The sequence below is a fragment of the Loxodonta africana genome, chromosome 11 (assembly GCF_030014295.1).
Source record: "Loxodonta africana isolate mLoxAfr1 chromosome 11, mLoxAfr1.hap2, whole genome shotgun sequence".
In the NCBI taxonomy this organism is placed as follows: Eukaryota; Metazoa; Chordata; class Mammalia; order Proboscidea; family Elephantidae; genus Loxodonta; species Loxodonta africana.
In genome coordinates, this window is record NC_087352.1 from 45,311,405 (window position 1) to 45,328,817 (window position 17,413).

General features: G+C 37.2%; 1 protein-coding gene across 4 annotated transcripts in view; it reads right to left on the minus strand.

Moving 5' to 3' along the window:
* Positions 1–12,826: 12,826 nt before the first annotated feature.
* The window catches only part of RELCH (RAB11 binding and LisH domain, coiled-coil and HEAT repeat containing), a 144,866-nt gene continuing 140,279 nt past the window's right edge, over positions 12,827–17,413 (minus strand). For all 4 annotated transcript variants that reach the window (XM_064294436.1, XM_064294437.1, XM_064294434.1 and 1 more), the window contains one exon: positions 12,827–14,563. In XM_064294436.1, the coding sequence (XP_064150506.1) occupies positions 14,443–14,563 (121 nt within the window). In that variant the 3' untranslated portion in view covers positions 12,827–14,442. The remainder of the gene's footprint in view (positions 14,564–17,413) is intronic.

Genomic DNA, 17,413 nt, shown 5'->3' on the forward strand with positions numbered 1-17,413 from the left:
ATCAGGTGAGTTGCAGAAGGAGAAACTAATTTTTATGTTTGAAGTTTCTATATTATTTACATTAAGGAGAAGGTCCTCTTTGCATTTTAAATGACAATTGTGTCAATTTGGTATGTGCAGTTAAAACTCTAAATGCAGTTAAGTACAGGGATGGGCACAAGTACCTATTAAAAAATATGTAGTTATCTGGCCTACTGTTATCATAAATGTGGAGACAGGCTTTCTGTAAAAAGCAGTGGTTGTGAAAAGTTGACAAGATTATGATTTTGTTAAAGGAACTGACTTGTGGGAGAGGGTACTTTCACTGTGGCACTTCATGAGAAATACCAAGGCTTATTCCTGGCACATTTCCAACATGACCTCTCCTATTTTCAAAAAAGATTAGGGGACGTAAAACTTCTGCTTGGAAAGCCCCAGAGGTGAGTAAGCTGGGTTTGGAAGCACTCTGAACGGTAAAATGCCCACCTTAACACATCAGATGTGCTAAATTTGTTTTTTACTTTTTAAAGATTCTATTTATGTACTTACGGGACTATCACTCAAATACTTCAAATATTTTATAAATATAAATGTAGACTCCCACTTGTTAATAACAAAATCCATTAAAATTGACTTGAGGATGTCATCTTTCCTATATAAATAAAATTATTATGACAAATATGGAAAATATCTAAAATACTGTTCTTCTCTGTTAAGTGAGGAAAGCATACCTTATAACTAAGTAGTTGCTACTCATTTACAGCAACTAGTTTAAATGTTATTTATGATTTTAAAAAACCTACATTTATGAACACATGTACAGTTAACATTTGGTTATATGTAATAAATTTAAAAATACATTTTAAACAATAGATGCATTAATACATATTAAAGTAAATGTTTCCAATTAAAAAAAAAGCAATCTAGCAAAGAATTTTCTTTGTACTGGAGAAAAACAAAGCACATTATGCATACACAGGAATCATAGGTTGATATGAAAACCCTTTTATTTGGATAGTGTGCGCCTCGCCCTGGAAATCCCCACTTCTCCCCACTTCTGCATGAATGCTTTAGTTTTCAGAATCAAAAAGGTAAAAAAAAATGTGGCCATCATTTTTGTTTCTGGTGGATGGCTTGTAAGTATTATAGTACATTTTAACAGGTTTTTACTAAGGAACCAGAAAATGTAGGCACGATCTTAATGAAATGCTTATAAATGTGAGCAAGAATAAGAATCAGCTTATGTGATTTTTTTTTCACATGGAGACATAAAAATAGTTGCTGTTACTGGGCACAGAGCTAAAAAGAATACATAAAAAGACTTGAAGTTATTAACTAAACATAAGACTTTAAGATCTCCCTTTCTTAGAATGAAAACTCACTAAGAAATGTTTTTATTACCCTGTTAGGTTTTGCTCCTCCTCTCATCTCTCCTATATAATGCTTTTAAACAAAAGTAAATCATCGATACATCAGCGTTGACTCAGATCTCACAACACCTGTTATGGATTGAATTGTGTCCCCTTCCCCCTCTCCCCCGAAAAAAATATGTGTTGTAAAACCTAACTATGCCTGTGGTTATAATCCCATTTGGGAATGTGTTGTTTGTTACGGTAATGTTAGTATAGGGTGTATCTTGAGTCAATCTCTTTTGAGATATACAGAGATTAAACTAGCAAGCTAGAAGCAGAGATGGGACAAGAGCGATGCCAAGCCACATGAAAATCACCAAGGAGCAGAAGTTCAAAGACACAGGGACCTTCCTCTAGAGCCAAAAGACAGGAAAGCCTTCCCCTGGAGCCGGCACCTTGAATTCGGTCTTCTAGCCTCCTAAATTGTTAGAAAATAAATTTGTTTGTTAAAGCCATTCACTAGTATTTCTGTTATAGCAGCATGAGATAACTAAGACAGCACCCAACCATAATATGAAAACTTTTGAACTGTATAGATTGGCACCTATCTTGCTTGGTTTGGTAGACAAGAATTTTTTTAATTCTACAGATTCGGTATTCAAAATAAATGAATTTCTTAACTATATGAGTAAAACTAGTTGTTATCATATACTCTTTGCATATTTCACTATAGATAAAATGTAACTTTATCTGTAATGAAATAGGGGAAAAGGGATACAATTTGCATCTCTTCTACTTCCCTCCTTAACAGGACTTTAATAGTTTGATGGCACATTTGAATCAGGTTGCCACGTTGCCCCATACACATGAACAGAAGGACATAAATTCCATATGCTGACCGCAAAGTTTTATTTTCAGACTGGTTAGGTTCAAGTTGGCCCCGATAGATAACTGATGCTCCTATCTAGATTGAGATAGAATTTCTTTTTAATAATATTTTCAAAGTATAACATACACAAAATATATAGCCTGATTAATTATCATGAATGAAAACATACATATAGCCAACACAAGATTATAAAGTAGAACATTACCAGTACCCCCAAAGCCCCTTTATGCTCCCGTCTAATCATTACCCCTCATCCTTCTAGATTAAATTCTAATACCATAGATTAATTTTGCTGCTTTTGAACCCTATATAAATGGAAGTATATACTGTAGTGTGTATTATTTTAGCGTATGGCTTTTGTTCAATATTTGTGAGTCATCCATGTCATTACTATAGTGTTCCACTGTATGAAAATATCATAATTTATTTATCATTTTACCGGTGAAACATATTAGGGTTATTTTCGGTTTGGGGCTGTTATGAGTAATGCTGCTATGAACGATCAAGGATGTCCTTTGTGAATATATGTCTGCGTTACCTGTGTACCTAGGAATGAAATTGCTAGGTCACAGGGCTGCTTATATTCAATTTTACTAGATACTGCCTGTTATGGATTGAATTGTGTCCTCCCTAAAAATATGTGGAAACCCTGGTGGTGTAGTGGTTAAGTGCTATAGCTACTAGCCAAAGGGCTGTCAGTTCGAATCTGCCAGGCACTCCTTGGAAACTCTATGAGGCAGTTCTACTCTGTCCTATAGGGTCGCTATGAGTCGGAATCGACTTGACGGCACTAGGTTTTGGTTAAAAACGTGTTGGAATGGTGATGCAATGGTTAAAGTGCTCAGCTGCTAATCAAAAGGTCAGCAGTTGGAGCTCACCAGCTGCTCCACAGGAGAAAGATGTGGCAGTCTGCTTCCCTAAAGATTTCAGCCTTGGAAACCTTATAGGGCAGTTATCTGCTTTATCAGGTGGGGTTGCTATGAGTCAGAACTGACAAGATGGCCATGGCTGTACCTGTGGATGAAATCCTGTTTGGGAACAGGGTTTTCTTTGTTTTGTTAATGAGGCCATATCAGGGTAGGATGTGTTCTAAACCTTCTGAGCTATAAAGAAGTAGATTACATTAAGCCAAAAAACACAAAATAATAAATGTTGGAGAGGCTGAGGAGACATTGGAACTCTTAAACACTGCTGGTGGGAATGTAAAATGGTACAACCACTTTGGAAATCTATCTGGTGTTTTCTTAAAAAGTTAGAAATAGAACTACCATACAACCCAGAAATCCCATTCCTTGGAATATACCCTAGAGAAATAAGAGCCTTCACACAAACAGCTATATGCACACCCATGTTTATTGCAGCTCTGTTTACAATAGCAGAAAGCTGGAAGCAACCAAGGTGTCCATCAACGGATGAATGGTTAAATAAATTATGGTATATTCACACAATGGAATACTACGCATCGATAAAGAACAGTGACGAATCTGTGAAACATTTCATAACATGGAGGAACCTGGAAGGCATTATGCTGAGTGAAATTAGTCAGATGCAAAAGGACAAATATTGTATAAGACCACTATTATAAGATCTTGAGAAATAGTATAAACTGAGAAGAACACATACTTTTGTGGTTACGGGGCGGGGGGGAGGGAGAAAGGGTGGGAGAGGGTTATTTACTGATTAATTAGTACATAAGAACTACTTTAGGTGAAGGGAAGGACAATACTCAATACACGGAAGCTCAGCTCAACTTGACTGGACCAAAAGCAAAGAAGTTTCCAGGATAAACTGAATGCTTCAAAGGTCAGCAGAGCAAGGGCAGGGGTTTGGGGACTATGGCTTAAGGGGACTTCTAAGTCAATTGGCAAAATAATTCTATTATGAAAACATTCTGCATCCCACTCTGAAGTGTGGTGTCTGGGGTCTTAAATGCTAACAAGCGGCCATCTAAGATGCATCAATTGGTCTCAACCCACCTGGATCAAAGGAGAATGAAGAACACCAAGGTCACACAATAACTAAGAGCCCAAGAGACAGAAAGGGCCACATGAACCAGAGACTTACATCATCCTGAGACCAGAAGAACTAGATGATGCCCAGCCACAACCGATGACTGCCCTGACAGGGAGCACAACAGAGAACCCCTGAGGGAGCAGGAGAATAGTGGGATGCAGACCCCAAATTCTCATAAAAAGACCAGACTTAATGGTCTGACTGAGACTAGAAGAATCCTGGTGGTCATGGTCCCCAAACTTTCTGTTGGCCCAGGACAGGAACCATTCCCGAAGACAACTCATCAGACATGGAAGGGACTGGACAATGGGTTGGAGAGAGAGGCTGATGAAGATTGAGCTACTTGTATCAGGTGGACACTTGAGACTGTTGGCATCTCCCGTCTGGAGGGGAGATAGGAGGGTACAGAGGGTTAGAAACTGGCAAAATCGTCATGAAAGGAGAGACTGGAAGAGGGAGCGGGCTGACTCATTAGGGGGAGAGTAAGTGGGAGTACGGAGTAAGGTGTATATAAGTTTATATGTGACAGACTGACTTGATTTGTAAACTTTCACTTAAAGCACAATAAAAATTATTAAAAAAAAAAAAAGATTAGACACAGGAGCAAGCACAAGGTGGGGAGGGGATAGACACCATGTGAAGATCACCAAGGAACCAAGGAATGCAGGGGATACAGAAGCTGAAAAAGACAAAGCTCTTCCCCCAGAGCCTTCCCCTATTGCTGGTGCCCTGAATTCAGACTTCTTGCTTTGCGAACTGTGACAAAGTAATTTTTTTTTTTAAAAGCCATCCACTTATATTTGTTACAGCAGCACTAGATGACTAAGACACTGACAGTTTTCCAAAGTGGTTGTACAAATTTCATTCCTACTAGCACTATATGAAAAGCCCCAAATGTTCCACATCCTTGTCAATACTCGGTATTGTCAGCCCTTTAAATTTTGGCTGCTCTGGTGGGTGTATGATGGTATCTTAACTCTCTCTCTCTTTTTTTAGGTTTGTCAAATATTTTTAATAGATTTTAATTTTTAAGAGCAGTTTTAGGTTTACAGAAAAATTGTGCATGAAGTACAAAGCTCCCATATATACCCCTTCCCCAGCACAGGGCTTTTCCTATTAAAACCATGCATTCCTGTGGTACATTTGTTACAACTGATGAACTAATATTGCTACATTACTATTAACTAAAGTCCATAGTTTAGAGTTCACTGTGTTGTACAGCCCTAATAGTTTTGACAAATGCTTGTTGTCACGTGTCTACCATTACAGTATCATACAGAATAGCTCCACTGCCCTAAAAATGTCCTGTGCTCCGCCTTTAGTATGGTTTTATTTTGAAATTTTCTGACTAATGACTCTTTTTATATGTTTACTGACCATTTGGATGTCGTCTTCTGTGAAGTGTGGTTCAAGCCTTTTGCCTGTTTTCCTAATGAAGATTCTTGTCTTTCTTATTGATTTGTAGGAATTCTTTGTATATTGTGGATATGATTCTTTTGTCAGTTATATGTAGTACAAATATTCTGCTCTGTGAATTTCTATTCTTTTGAGGATCAGAAGTACTCTAGCTTATCAATTTTTTCTTTTATACTTAGTGCTTTCTGTGTTGTTTTAAAACTTTTTTCCTTAATGTGTGATAATGAAGATATTCTCCCAAGTCATCTCTTAGAAGCTTTGTTACCTTTGAAATTTAGATTTACAGAGTACATTGTTTCCCCATATGGATATTATTTGAGCCAGCACCATTTATTGAAAGGACAGTCCTTTGCTGACTGCTTTGCCATGTATTGGCATAAATAAAATATCCATATATGGGTGAGGCTCTTTCTGGGTTCTTTATTCTGTTCCTTTTAGTTATTTGTTTATCTCTGCTACAGTTCTACACTGTCTTAATTACTAGAGCTTCATAAGTAGTCTTGCTATCTGGTATTGTAAAGCCTTCAACTTTGTTCCTGTAAAAATGGTGTGGTGACAGCATCTGACCTTCTCTAACTTCACAAGGGGTAAGGAGAATCAAGATCAACAGCCCAAGGCTGACTGCTATGAGGCGAAGGTCAGACATACCTCCTCTCCAACCTTTTTGCCAATTCTGACACCAACCGTCCCTCCCACGGCACTCTCTACTTCTCTGCTGGGTTCAATAATTCGTTTCAATGGCCATACAGAAACTCACATGCCATACTCACAATTATGCATTTATTAGGGAAATGTTGGCAGGTACCTTCGAGTTGGTTCTGGCTCATGGCGACCCTATATACAACAGAACAAAACACTGTCTGGTCCTGCACCATCCTCACAATTGTTGTTATGCTTGAGCCCACTGTTGCAGCCACTGTGTCAATCCATCTCATTGAGTATCTTCCTCTTTTTCGCTGACCTTCTACTTTACCAAAATGATGTCCTTCTCCAGGGATTAGTACCTTCTAATAACATGTCCAAAGTATGTGAGACGAAGTCTCGCTATCCTTGCTTCTGAGGAGCATCTGGCTGTACTTCTAAGACAAATTTGTTCATTCTTCTATGACATATTCAACATTCTTCACCAACACCATAATTCAAAGGGATATTAGGGAAGTAACAGGTTACAATTCAGGTTCAGGAATGCTCAGGATACAGTTCTTCCATCAAGACAGCCTCTCCTCAGCTGTGCCCGCAGGCACACCTGTCTCTGGCCCCTCGGCCTCTGCCCTGCTACAAAGTGTTACAAAGCTCTTTTAGCTCTGCAGATAAGTGCCCAGAGAACCTCATACTGCCAGTAAGCCTTAGCCTGAAGGCGCTCAGCTCTACCTCTAGCATGGGTTGGCAAACCTAGCTCTACCAAGTGCCTGGAGGCACCCTAATCCACCAGCAAGCCTCTCATTCGAAGGCACTCAGCTTTCTTGCTCTGTGGTCTGTGAAGACCACCATGCTGTCTGTTGTCGCTGCTGCTGCTGTTTCTCTGCCACCATTTCTTGTTGTTTTCCATGCTATGGCTCTCTCTCTTGGTCTCTGGGTTCCAGGAGCTTCTCAGTGCAGGGATCCTGGGTCCAAAGGATACACTCCACTCCTGGCTCTTCTTTCTTGGTGGTGGTGAGATCTTCCCTTCCCACCTCCGGGATGGTTCATCTTAAGCCTAGCCAGATGGCCAAACTAACCAATCCCCTCATTAGGGTTCCATATACCTTATTTGCATGGCTCCACCCCCACAAGGGTGCCATGCACCTTATTTACATTAAGTTATCCAGTCCCCTTGGTGGGTCATAAGCACTTCATTTGCGTAGTCCCACCCAGTCATTTGGTGAGAGTTACAAAGATTATGGCCAGAAGGTCCATATTAAGTAATTCACTGCACCACAGTTCCTCTTTTTCAAGATTTTTTTGGCTCTTCTTAGTCCTTTGAATTCCCAGATAAATTTCGAAGCAGCTTGTCAGTGTCCACAAAAACACTTAAAAAAAGAAAAATTCTTTTCTTAAAAGGGGTTTTATTTGGGGTTGGATTGTATAAACAGATCAATCTGTAGAAAGTTGACATCATTACTGAGTCTTCTGATACATGAACATGGTATATCCCTTTATTTATTTAGGTCTCCTTTCAATTCACTCAGTGTTTTGTAGTTTTCTGTGCAGAAGTTTTCTTCATCTTTTATTAGACTCATTCTAGGTGTTTATGCTATTTCAAATGATACTTTTTTCCATATGGAGAATCTCATATTCTAATATCTTATTGCTGTTACTCAGAAATATAACTGGCTCTTGCACATTGACTTTGTATCTGGCAACCCTTCTAAATTAACTTACTCTCTGCATATTTTACATCTGCTCCCAGCTGGAGAAAAAAATATGTAATTGTGCTGTCATCACCATTCTCAATTTAGCTCTCAAAATTGCTTGGCTCTACAGTTCCCTCTAAAATTTACCTGGCCGCTTTTGAAAGCAAACATTTCTACCTTTTTTCTCCTCAAACCTCTAATATTTGTTCTCACTATCTATGCCAGCCAAGCTGATGCCTTTGGTTCATACTTCACTGAGAAAATAAAAGGATTTAAATGGAAACTCCCTAATCTTCCCACCACTAAATCTACCAAATTATCTGCAAGTGTATGTATTCTCTGCCTTCTCTCCTATTACATTTGTGCTCTGTGTCTCACCCCTCTTGCTTTCCCCAGGAGGGTAAGTTAGTTATTGCCTGTCGCTGCTGCTGTCTCATTACCTCCTCTCACTCTACTGGATTATTTTTATAAGCATATAAACATGATCTAATTTCTTCCATTACAAAACAAAACTAAGCAAAACCCTCCCTTGACCCCATGTTCTCTTCTCACTACTTCTCTTCATGGCAAAATTTCTTGAAGGAACTGCTATCATCTCTAGTCATGGTCTCTCTTTATCCACTCCAATCAGGCTTCTATTTCCACCAACCCACTGAAACTACTACTGAAGCTGTCAGTGACTTAAATCTTCCTGTGGGTTTCAGACCCAACCTTATCTTGACTGATCAGTAGCAACTGACATAGCTAATCAGCCCCTCCTTCTTGGAAGGCTGTTCTCTTGCTTCATGATGCCACACTCTCCTGGATTCCCCCTTACTACACTGTCCACTCCTTTGGACCCTTCATCAAGAAGCTTGGATTCTAGCTTTTCTCATTATAGGTCAATGGTTAACTGAAGAGTTTCTTTTCAGCAACACCAGGAGCCAATTATTTTCAAGAAACATCAGCTCTTATTTTTCTCCCATTAATATGAAAAGTTTAGTTACAAAGAAGGAGCTGGGAACTTCATGCTAACTATCAAAGGAAGAGCTAGTTATTACAAGAATGAAACGTGTATTAAAAGACACTAATGAAGTTGCAAAGAGTAAATTTTTTTTACAAAAAGCTTACTTATTTAATGAAAAATTTGAATATTCAGTTTAATCACAAGTTTTGGTAAATAAAAAGTAAAATGAACTTACTAGTCTTCACTAAGGAGCCCTGGTGGTGCAATGGTTAAGCACTCTGGTGCCAACTGAAAGGTTGGTAGCTCAAACCCACCAACGGCTTCTCAGGAGAAAAGATCAGGCAATCTGCTCCCGGAAACATTACAGCCTAGGAAACCCTACTGGGCAATTTTACTTTGCCATATGGGGTTCCTATGAGTCAAAATCGATTTGACCAGAAAAAAAAAAAAAAAACCTGTTGCAGTCAAGTTAATTCTGACTCACAGTGACCCTATAGAACACAGTAAAACTGCCCCATAAGGCTTCCAAGGAGAGGCTAGTGAATTCAAACTGCCAACCTTTCGGTGAGCAGGCAAGTTCTTAACTAATGTGCCACCAGGGCTCCTGCCATAAAACAACATAGTCTTCACTAGGTTAGAAACTCTGGGAGGGGTTAAAGTAGGCAAAAATAACAATCAAAAGTAGTTTCTGCCTTCTACTGTAATTTTAGGTGAATCGTGCCTAGGCACATAACCTATTCACTTACCAGAAAAGTAGATCTAACAAAAAATATGGGGTGAGGGGGAGAGTTTATCCCTAGTTATCCATGCTTTAGTTATTCAGTAATTAAAAAATTTTAATTCCACTTTTTACTTGCATAAAACTTTCTAGGCTAACGTGCTTTCAGGCTTACTATATGTAATTTTCATAGGAAAATTTCATGAGGAATAGAGAAGACAGGATAATTCCCATGCTCTTTGAGAGTGAAACAAAAGGATGTTAGAAAAATGACTATATTTATAAAATCCATGTAAAAACAAATTAGGAAATGATTTACACTATGAAAGTGTTCACGACAAGGTTCATTATTTAATACACAACTAATACTTTTTTTTAATACATTATTTGGAAACCCCGGTGGCGCAGTGGTTAAGTGCTACAGCTGCTAACCAAAAGGTCGGCAGTTTGAATCCACCAGGTGCTCCTTGGAAACTACCGGGCAGTTCTACTCTGTCCTACAGGGTTGCTATGAGTCAGGATCAACTCGAGGGCAATGGGTTTGGTTTTTTTGGTTAATAAATTATTTAATACTCTTATGAGAAGAAAAAGCTAAAAATTTAAAGAACTGTCAAATAATTATCAGAAATGAAGATAAAACATCTATGAAATCGAAAAGTAAGTCAATGAGAAATTATTAGGTTATACTACTCATCAATGTATATCATATATAGAGATACCTGTAATATTTTCAGCTTTGTTGAAAATGTATATCCTGATAAAAGTCAAATAGTTCTCTCTGTAGATTTATTTCAGAAAGAATGTTCCAGATATTACTGAAGGCTCTTCTGAGAAAAGCAAATAATTTGCATTCCCTACAACTCTGAATGGAAGGAATTATTTACATATCATTAAAAAATAAGTTTTTTAAAATACTGCATCAAGTTTACATTATTATTATCTGTTATGTTCTTTATGATTGGTGTGGTGTTAGAGAATAGGAACACGTAAGATTTTTTTTTTAATATGCTAACAGAGTAAACCATAAAGAAGGTAATCAAAACAAAGTTTCCTGTAGTTAGTCCTAAAGGGAAAATATGAATGATGAGATGTGTCACTCCGAGATTGTGAATATAGCACTGATTCTACACACGATGAGATGAAATGTACAATAAAACATTCTTAAGTAGGGTGAAAACAGTCTAAAATCCAATTGTATTGTAAATATACAGAAATTTGCCAGACATATATCACCTTTGACTAGTAGAGTATATCTCTAATCGGTTACTTTAAAATATACTGAAATAAAACAATAGTAACAAAAAGAGGCACACTACAAAGCTACATTAGAATCTTCCAACACATATCTATTCATAGGAAAGACTAGATTTATTATGTAGTTTGCTTATGAGAGCTATCTTCTGACAAAGCTGGAATTTTGTTACCTGGCCAATTTGAAGAATTTTAGGAGTTAGAACAACTTACTACCGAAACCAAACTCATTGCCATCAAGTCAATTCTGACTCATAGCAACACCATAGGACAGCAGAACTGCCCCATATTGTTTCTAAGGCTGTAAATCTTTATGGAAGCAGACTGCCGTATCTTTCTCCTGTGGAATGGCTGGTGGGTTCAAAGTGCTGAACTTCCGGTTAGCAGCTGAGCACTAGGACTCGCTAACTAAATACCAAAACCAAAACCCATTGCCGTCGAGTCTATTCCAACTCAGAGCGACACTACATGGTGGAATAGAACTGCACCACAGGGCTTACAATGAGAGGCTGGTGGATTTGAACTGCTGATCAGGGCTCCTAACTAAATACAAAGCTCTTTAAATATACATCCTTTACACACACACACACACACACACACACTCACGATAAGAAACTAGTAACCAGCACAAAATGTTTACCCTTCAAGATGCACTCAGCAATCACAGTTCTAAGGTCAACATAATACCTACAGAAAGCTATCTCCTTAAATAAGTTCAAATAATGATTCAAAATAGGTTATCTTGAGAACTTGGGTCCATGAAAAGGCAGTTCAATACATACTGATCCTACTTCATCAAAATTTATCGGGGACCATTTGAACCACTTTTTTTTTTTCTGTAAGAAAAAGAAATATACCAGCACCTTGAATTGAGTCTGTTAAAATTAATGCAGAACTGAGTAGAGCAACTGACATATTCTAAAGGTAGTTTATACGGATGGCTCGATTTAAATTACTCACAATTGCATTCAGGTTATAAGTCAATCTGATGTTTAGCAAACATCAGGGTGACTCATGCAAACAAATGAAGATCAAGGACACCTATATATATAGATACTGCTACCATCAAGCATCGTTCTTGGAAGAATTCAGCTAAACTATCAACTGCAGTACTTCTGCATTTCTGAAAAATTTTAACCCCTGGCTTGCTTTGCAAACACAAGCATAATTTCAAATTACTTTTCACAGCTTTGCAAACTTAGCTTTTTGTTAAGTTGAATCCTTAAACTTGTACCATAGGTTTTCTTCTATGTAAAAAGAATGAGTATGGGTTTTGTTTGAATCCAGGCGCTCCTTGGAAACCCTACGGGGCAGTTCTACTCTGTCCTATAGGGTCGCTATGAGTCGGAATCCACTCGATGGCAATGGGTTTGATTTTTTTGGGTATGGGTTTTATGGCCTGTTTTGGAAGAACACATTCAACCTTGTGATTAGTGTCAGTCTTCTCTTTTTTTAAAGAGTCCATATTTTACTAGAAAAATCAGTATTACTAAGTGTGAAATTTTAAGAATATTAAAATCTTTAAGGGCATGGTAAGGGAGATTGATTTGAGATATACTGTGTATCTTGCTTTCTGTTGTCTTTTTAAAAATTATCAGCATTTAAATACATGGATTCACTAATGAACAAGAATTACAGTAAAAATACATTATATCTGTTCATCTAGTAACAAACAGTTATCTTTATAGCGCAACGCAAATCAGAGTTTAAACATTTTTCTTTAAATTATCTCTGAATGTATTAGTTATGTAGCAACACAATCTCTTTTTAGTAAAAGCAAATCAAGTAGTTTATGTAGATTACATGCCTAAAATAAAATATTAGTGCCTTTTTGTGAATACAGTTTATGCTTTTGTTTCTTTTGCATGGATGTAGGATATAGTATTTTTAAGTGAAAATAAAACACATAGCCAAAAACAAAACAAAAGGTATGCAAAACATTTTATTTATAATAGATCAACATTTTTGACATGAAAGGTAGCCACTTTTAATTTCTCAGGAATGCCTAGAATCCAACAGTTTCCAGAAAGACTAGTGAGTTAGCAATTATTTTACTGTAGGTGAAAGAAGTAATTTCAGAATGAACTTTTTAAATGGCTTTGGCTGTGGCAAAATTATTTGATAAGCTTGAGTGTGTAGTAAGCGAGCTTTCTCAGGAAGTGAATGTAATTCAACTATGTTTCAAGTGTATTAAACCAGCTTATATAACAAATAGGAGAAATCACCTTTGTGCATCAACTGTGCTCAATAGACAATTCTCTTTATCAAAATATTCATCTTTCAAAAAGGCCTCACATTAACCTCTCAAGTCAGTCGACTCCCTGCTTCCATTTCCAAGACCACTGTTTTCCATGTCAAGTTGCAGTACTGTATAGACAACTGTCAAATTCCAGTGCAATTTGTACACTGACTTAAGACTAATATACATATATCAAACACGGTAATAATTACCAACTTTAATGGGTGATGTGGGAACCAACCGATGTGGGAACCAACCAATAATAATCTAGCCAATGCCATTTTTATTTAGGGGAAAAAAGCAGCTCCCAATGTCCTTAACTTGTCAGCACTTCTCCGTAACACACAGAATGGCAAGATAGTATCTGAGATTAAAATCATTAGAAGATAATGTCTTAAATAAAGTACTTCACATAAATAACTGTTAAATTTCAGGCTCAAAACATATTTTCTTCTGTATTTCAATTTGGGAAAATTTTCACAATTACTAGCTCTTCTCAATTACACTTATTCTGGAGCATTTAAATATACTACACAGCACTTTGTAAAATTCACCTTGGTTACACTCCCAGTGTTTATGTGTGATCTTTCCTCAGGTTAAGTCCATTACATGCATGTAAGTGCTGGGGAGGTTTAAATAGCACTTAAAGAATATTCATGAGAGCTCTGAAATGTTGAAAGTTTCATCATTATCTATTTGCTGTAGGATTTGTAACTCAAATTCATCACAGCTTCATAAAGAAATACTGCGTGAAAGGAATGCACACAATCCTACAGAACACACAAACTGAAGTCCAAAAGGCACAGAGTAATGCTGGTGGCTCTTTCTAGTCAGTTAAGAAACAATAAAAAGTCTGCATTATTCTTTCATAATTTAAATACTTAAGTAATCTCCACTTTTATTACTTTATAACAATGACTTCCGATTTACATTATTTTAAGTACCATTGTAATAGCTCAGTGTATAATACAGATATTTGCTAATATCCCATCCAAAAATAAAAACAAAACAAAACAAAAACTCTTCACTATATATATATATATATATAAAATTATCCTGAAAGACAAGAACACAGAAGAGGGACTTGGTACAGACTATCAACTCCATTTTCTATCACCACAGTTATAACCCAAATTAACACATATACAGGAATAATCAATAGCAGTGCAAATATCTTTGGAGATTAGGATAAAATTATAATGCAAGAACATAAAACAGAAGAAATAAAAAGGCAAGTACTTCAAGTACATGGAACCAGTCTGCTTGAGGTCCATCTTAGTGTTTACTGGAGGTTTCCTTCCTGCTTTTACTTCTTTCTCTGAAACACATTGGCCAACATGGCACCTGATGTTGTCAACTGGCCCATTTTGTTCAAAAACTTGGTCTTTGTATCTTCACTCACTAAGCTTGCAGCAATTGACATTGAGCTAGGAAAGAAATTTTAAAATTCATGTAAAGCAATTAAAAGCTAAAATATCCATTTTTATTTCATTTCTTTAGCAGCATATCATTAATAAATATTCTCTGAATTGATGTCACAAAAGGAAAACTAATATTTAAGGTTGAGTGGACATTTTTTTTGTGGCAGATTCTGTGTTCATCATTTATATTAAAGGGAGCAGTATGGTGTAGTGGTTAGGACCAAGTCTGGAACTAGGCAGAACCTTGGCCCTGACATTTACCAGATGTGTGACCTTGGGCAAATTATTTAATCTGTTTCCTCATCTATAAAATGGGGATAATTTTAGTACCTACCTCACAGGGCTAGCAAGAATTAAACAAGTATAAAGCGCTTAGCAGAGTGCCAGGCATGTAGTAGCATAACACAAGTATTAGTAGTTATTATTGGTACCACTTCATTTAATTCTTACAGCAACTGTAGAAGATGTTAACCCTATTTTCATAAATGAGTAAATTAAATCACAGTGAAGTTTTGTGGCATGCTAACAGTTTTATGGTACATTGCTTTTGGGAGAGAGGAAGACATTCTAAATTTTCAGCTATATTAGTCTCAATCAACAGTTTCAAACCTACTTCTTGTAACTTTCTTTTGACTAACTTGCTTTGTAGGGAGTAAAGCAATCTAAATGACTACTAAGACTGCTGATTTAGCACATTACTGAACAGAATATTGATCAAGCACAATTTTTCAAGACCCAACAATTGTGCTGTATTGGACTCAGGAACCCAGCTGCGTGAGTTTGGTCAAGATGCTTTAGACCTCTCTGAGACAGTTTCCTCATCTGCAAAAGACAGATGGCAATTCCTATTGCAAAATAGCCTGAAGATTAAATATAATGCGTTGTTTATATAGGTCAGGAATAATATGTCAAGCTGCAGGAGTTCAACAAGTGTTGGCTAAATTTACACATGAAGTGTATGCTGCGACCCAGGTCTTCTGGTTCTGTGTGGACTTTAAAGATGTGTGTGCACTGAATTATTCGTTAAAAAAAAAAAAAACCCAACCATGCTTCCCACCTTGAGAATCTCTTCTTTTCATTGTTCTTCTGCTAGTACATCAACCTGGTCTCTCTCTTCATTTCTGACTACTCCCCTCCTGCTGCCTTTTCTCTGCCCACAAAGTAACTCTCCATAAGGTTCAGTATTTGGCTTTTGGTTCTTCAATTGCAAAGCTTACCCACTCTCAAACTTTCAAATGTCACCTACATAAACATGACTCCAAAATATTCATTTAATGACAATCTCTTTCCTGAGAGCCAGCCCCATATTACTATTGTTTGCTAGATAAAGCCAACATCTCAAACTTTTTTTAGACCCAAACTTTAGAAATAACTCCCTATTTAAATTTCTTTATTTTGCCAATGGTTCCACCATTTTCCTCTCTTCCCAACAGTGAATATAATGGCTCCCTCTCCTATTTCCAATCAGTCACCAGAGCCTGTGACTTTATTCTGTGAAACACCTTTATCTTTTCCTTTTATTTCCATTACCAATTCTTTATAATCAAATTATTCCAACAATCTTGGATCTGGTCTCCTTGCATTATCAGATTAACTTTTTGAAGTAATTACTTCTCCAGCTAGAAATTCTTTAATAGCCACTTACAACCCATGAGATATAATGTGCTTGGCATTCAAGGAATTTAGCAATCTAATGCTTGTTTTCCTATCAACCATCACCACCCAGCCTCAAGTTTGCCTAGTCTATTGTTCATCAGCATTACCCAAGAATTTATTACAAATGCAAATCCTCAGACTCCACCCACATGCCTTCTGAACAAAAAACTCTGGGGATATGGTCCAGCAATCTCCAGGTGATTCTGATGACCCTAATGTTTGAGAACCAAAATTCCTGAGTTGACAAACCAGGGCTTTGAACTAGTTTATTATGGTTGAACCCCTGTTGAGAATTTGCATTTCTAACAAGTTCCCAGGAAATTATACATAAGAATCACCGGGCATTCTTATTAAGTGTAGATTCTGATTCAGTATATCCAACTGATTCAAAGCCCTGTGGTAAACTAGGGCTGTAAGTTAAATCTAGCCCTCTGCCTGGTTTTGTAAATGAAGTTTTACTGGAACACAGCCATGCCCATTTGCTTGTACATTGTCAACGGCTGCTCAACTCTGCTACAAATAGAAGAGTTGAGTAGTTGTAACAGAGACCACCTGGTCAGCAAAGCCTCAATATTTACTATCTTTATGGAAATAGTCTGCCCACCTCTCGCCAACAGGATAAAGTTCAAAATCTCTCAGTGTAGCATACAAAGTTCTTTAATATCTGGTGCATACCTACCTTTAAGAAGCCCTGGTGGCCAAGTGCTCAGCTGCTAACCAAAAGGTCGGCAGTTCAAACTCCCCAGCTGCTCCATGTGAGAAAGAGGTGGCAGTCTGCCTCCATAAAGATTAACCAACTGCCACACCTTTCTACCATGGAGCCACTAGTGGTTTCGAACCGCCAACATTTCGGTTAGCAGCTGAGTACTTTAACCACTGTGCAACCAACCCTTTGCTCCCTTTTATTACAGAAATAAGTTAAAAATTAACACGGACTATAATATTCGAGATATTTTCCCCTACTTTACCTGAGGTTTATAGAATACTCTTTTACTAAATAAATAGAAAGTATTTCTGAAAATTACTTTTACAGTATAACTGAAAAAAATAAAAAGGATAAAAAATCCATGTCACTAAGCTTCACAAATCTGAAAATGAAAATGTGTCATTTTTTTAATCACTAGGAGCAATTCAGACACAAAGTTATAACTGTCTCCTTCTCTTCCCCTTATTTCCCCAAAAAAGGAATTTTTTACAAGT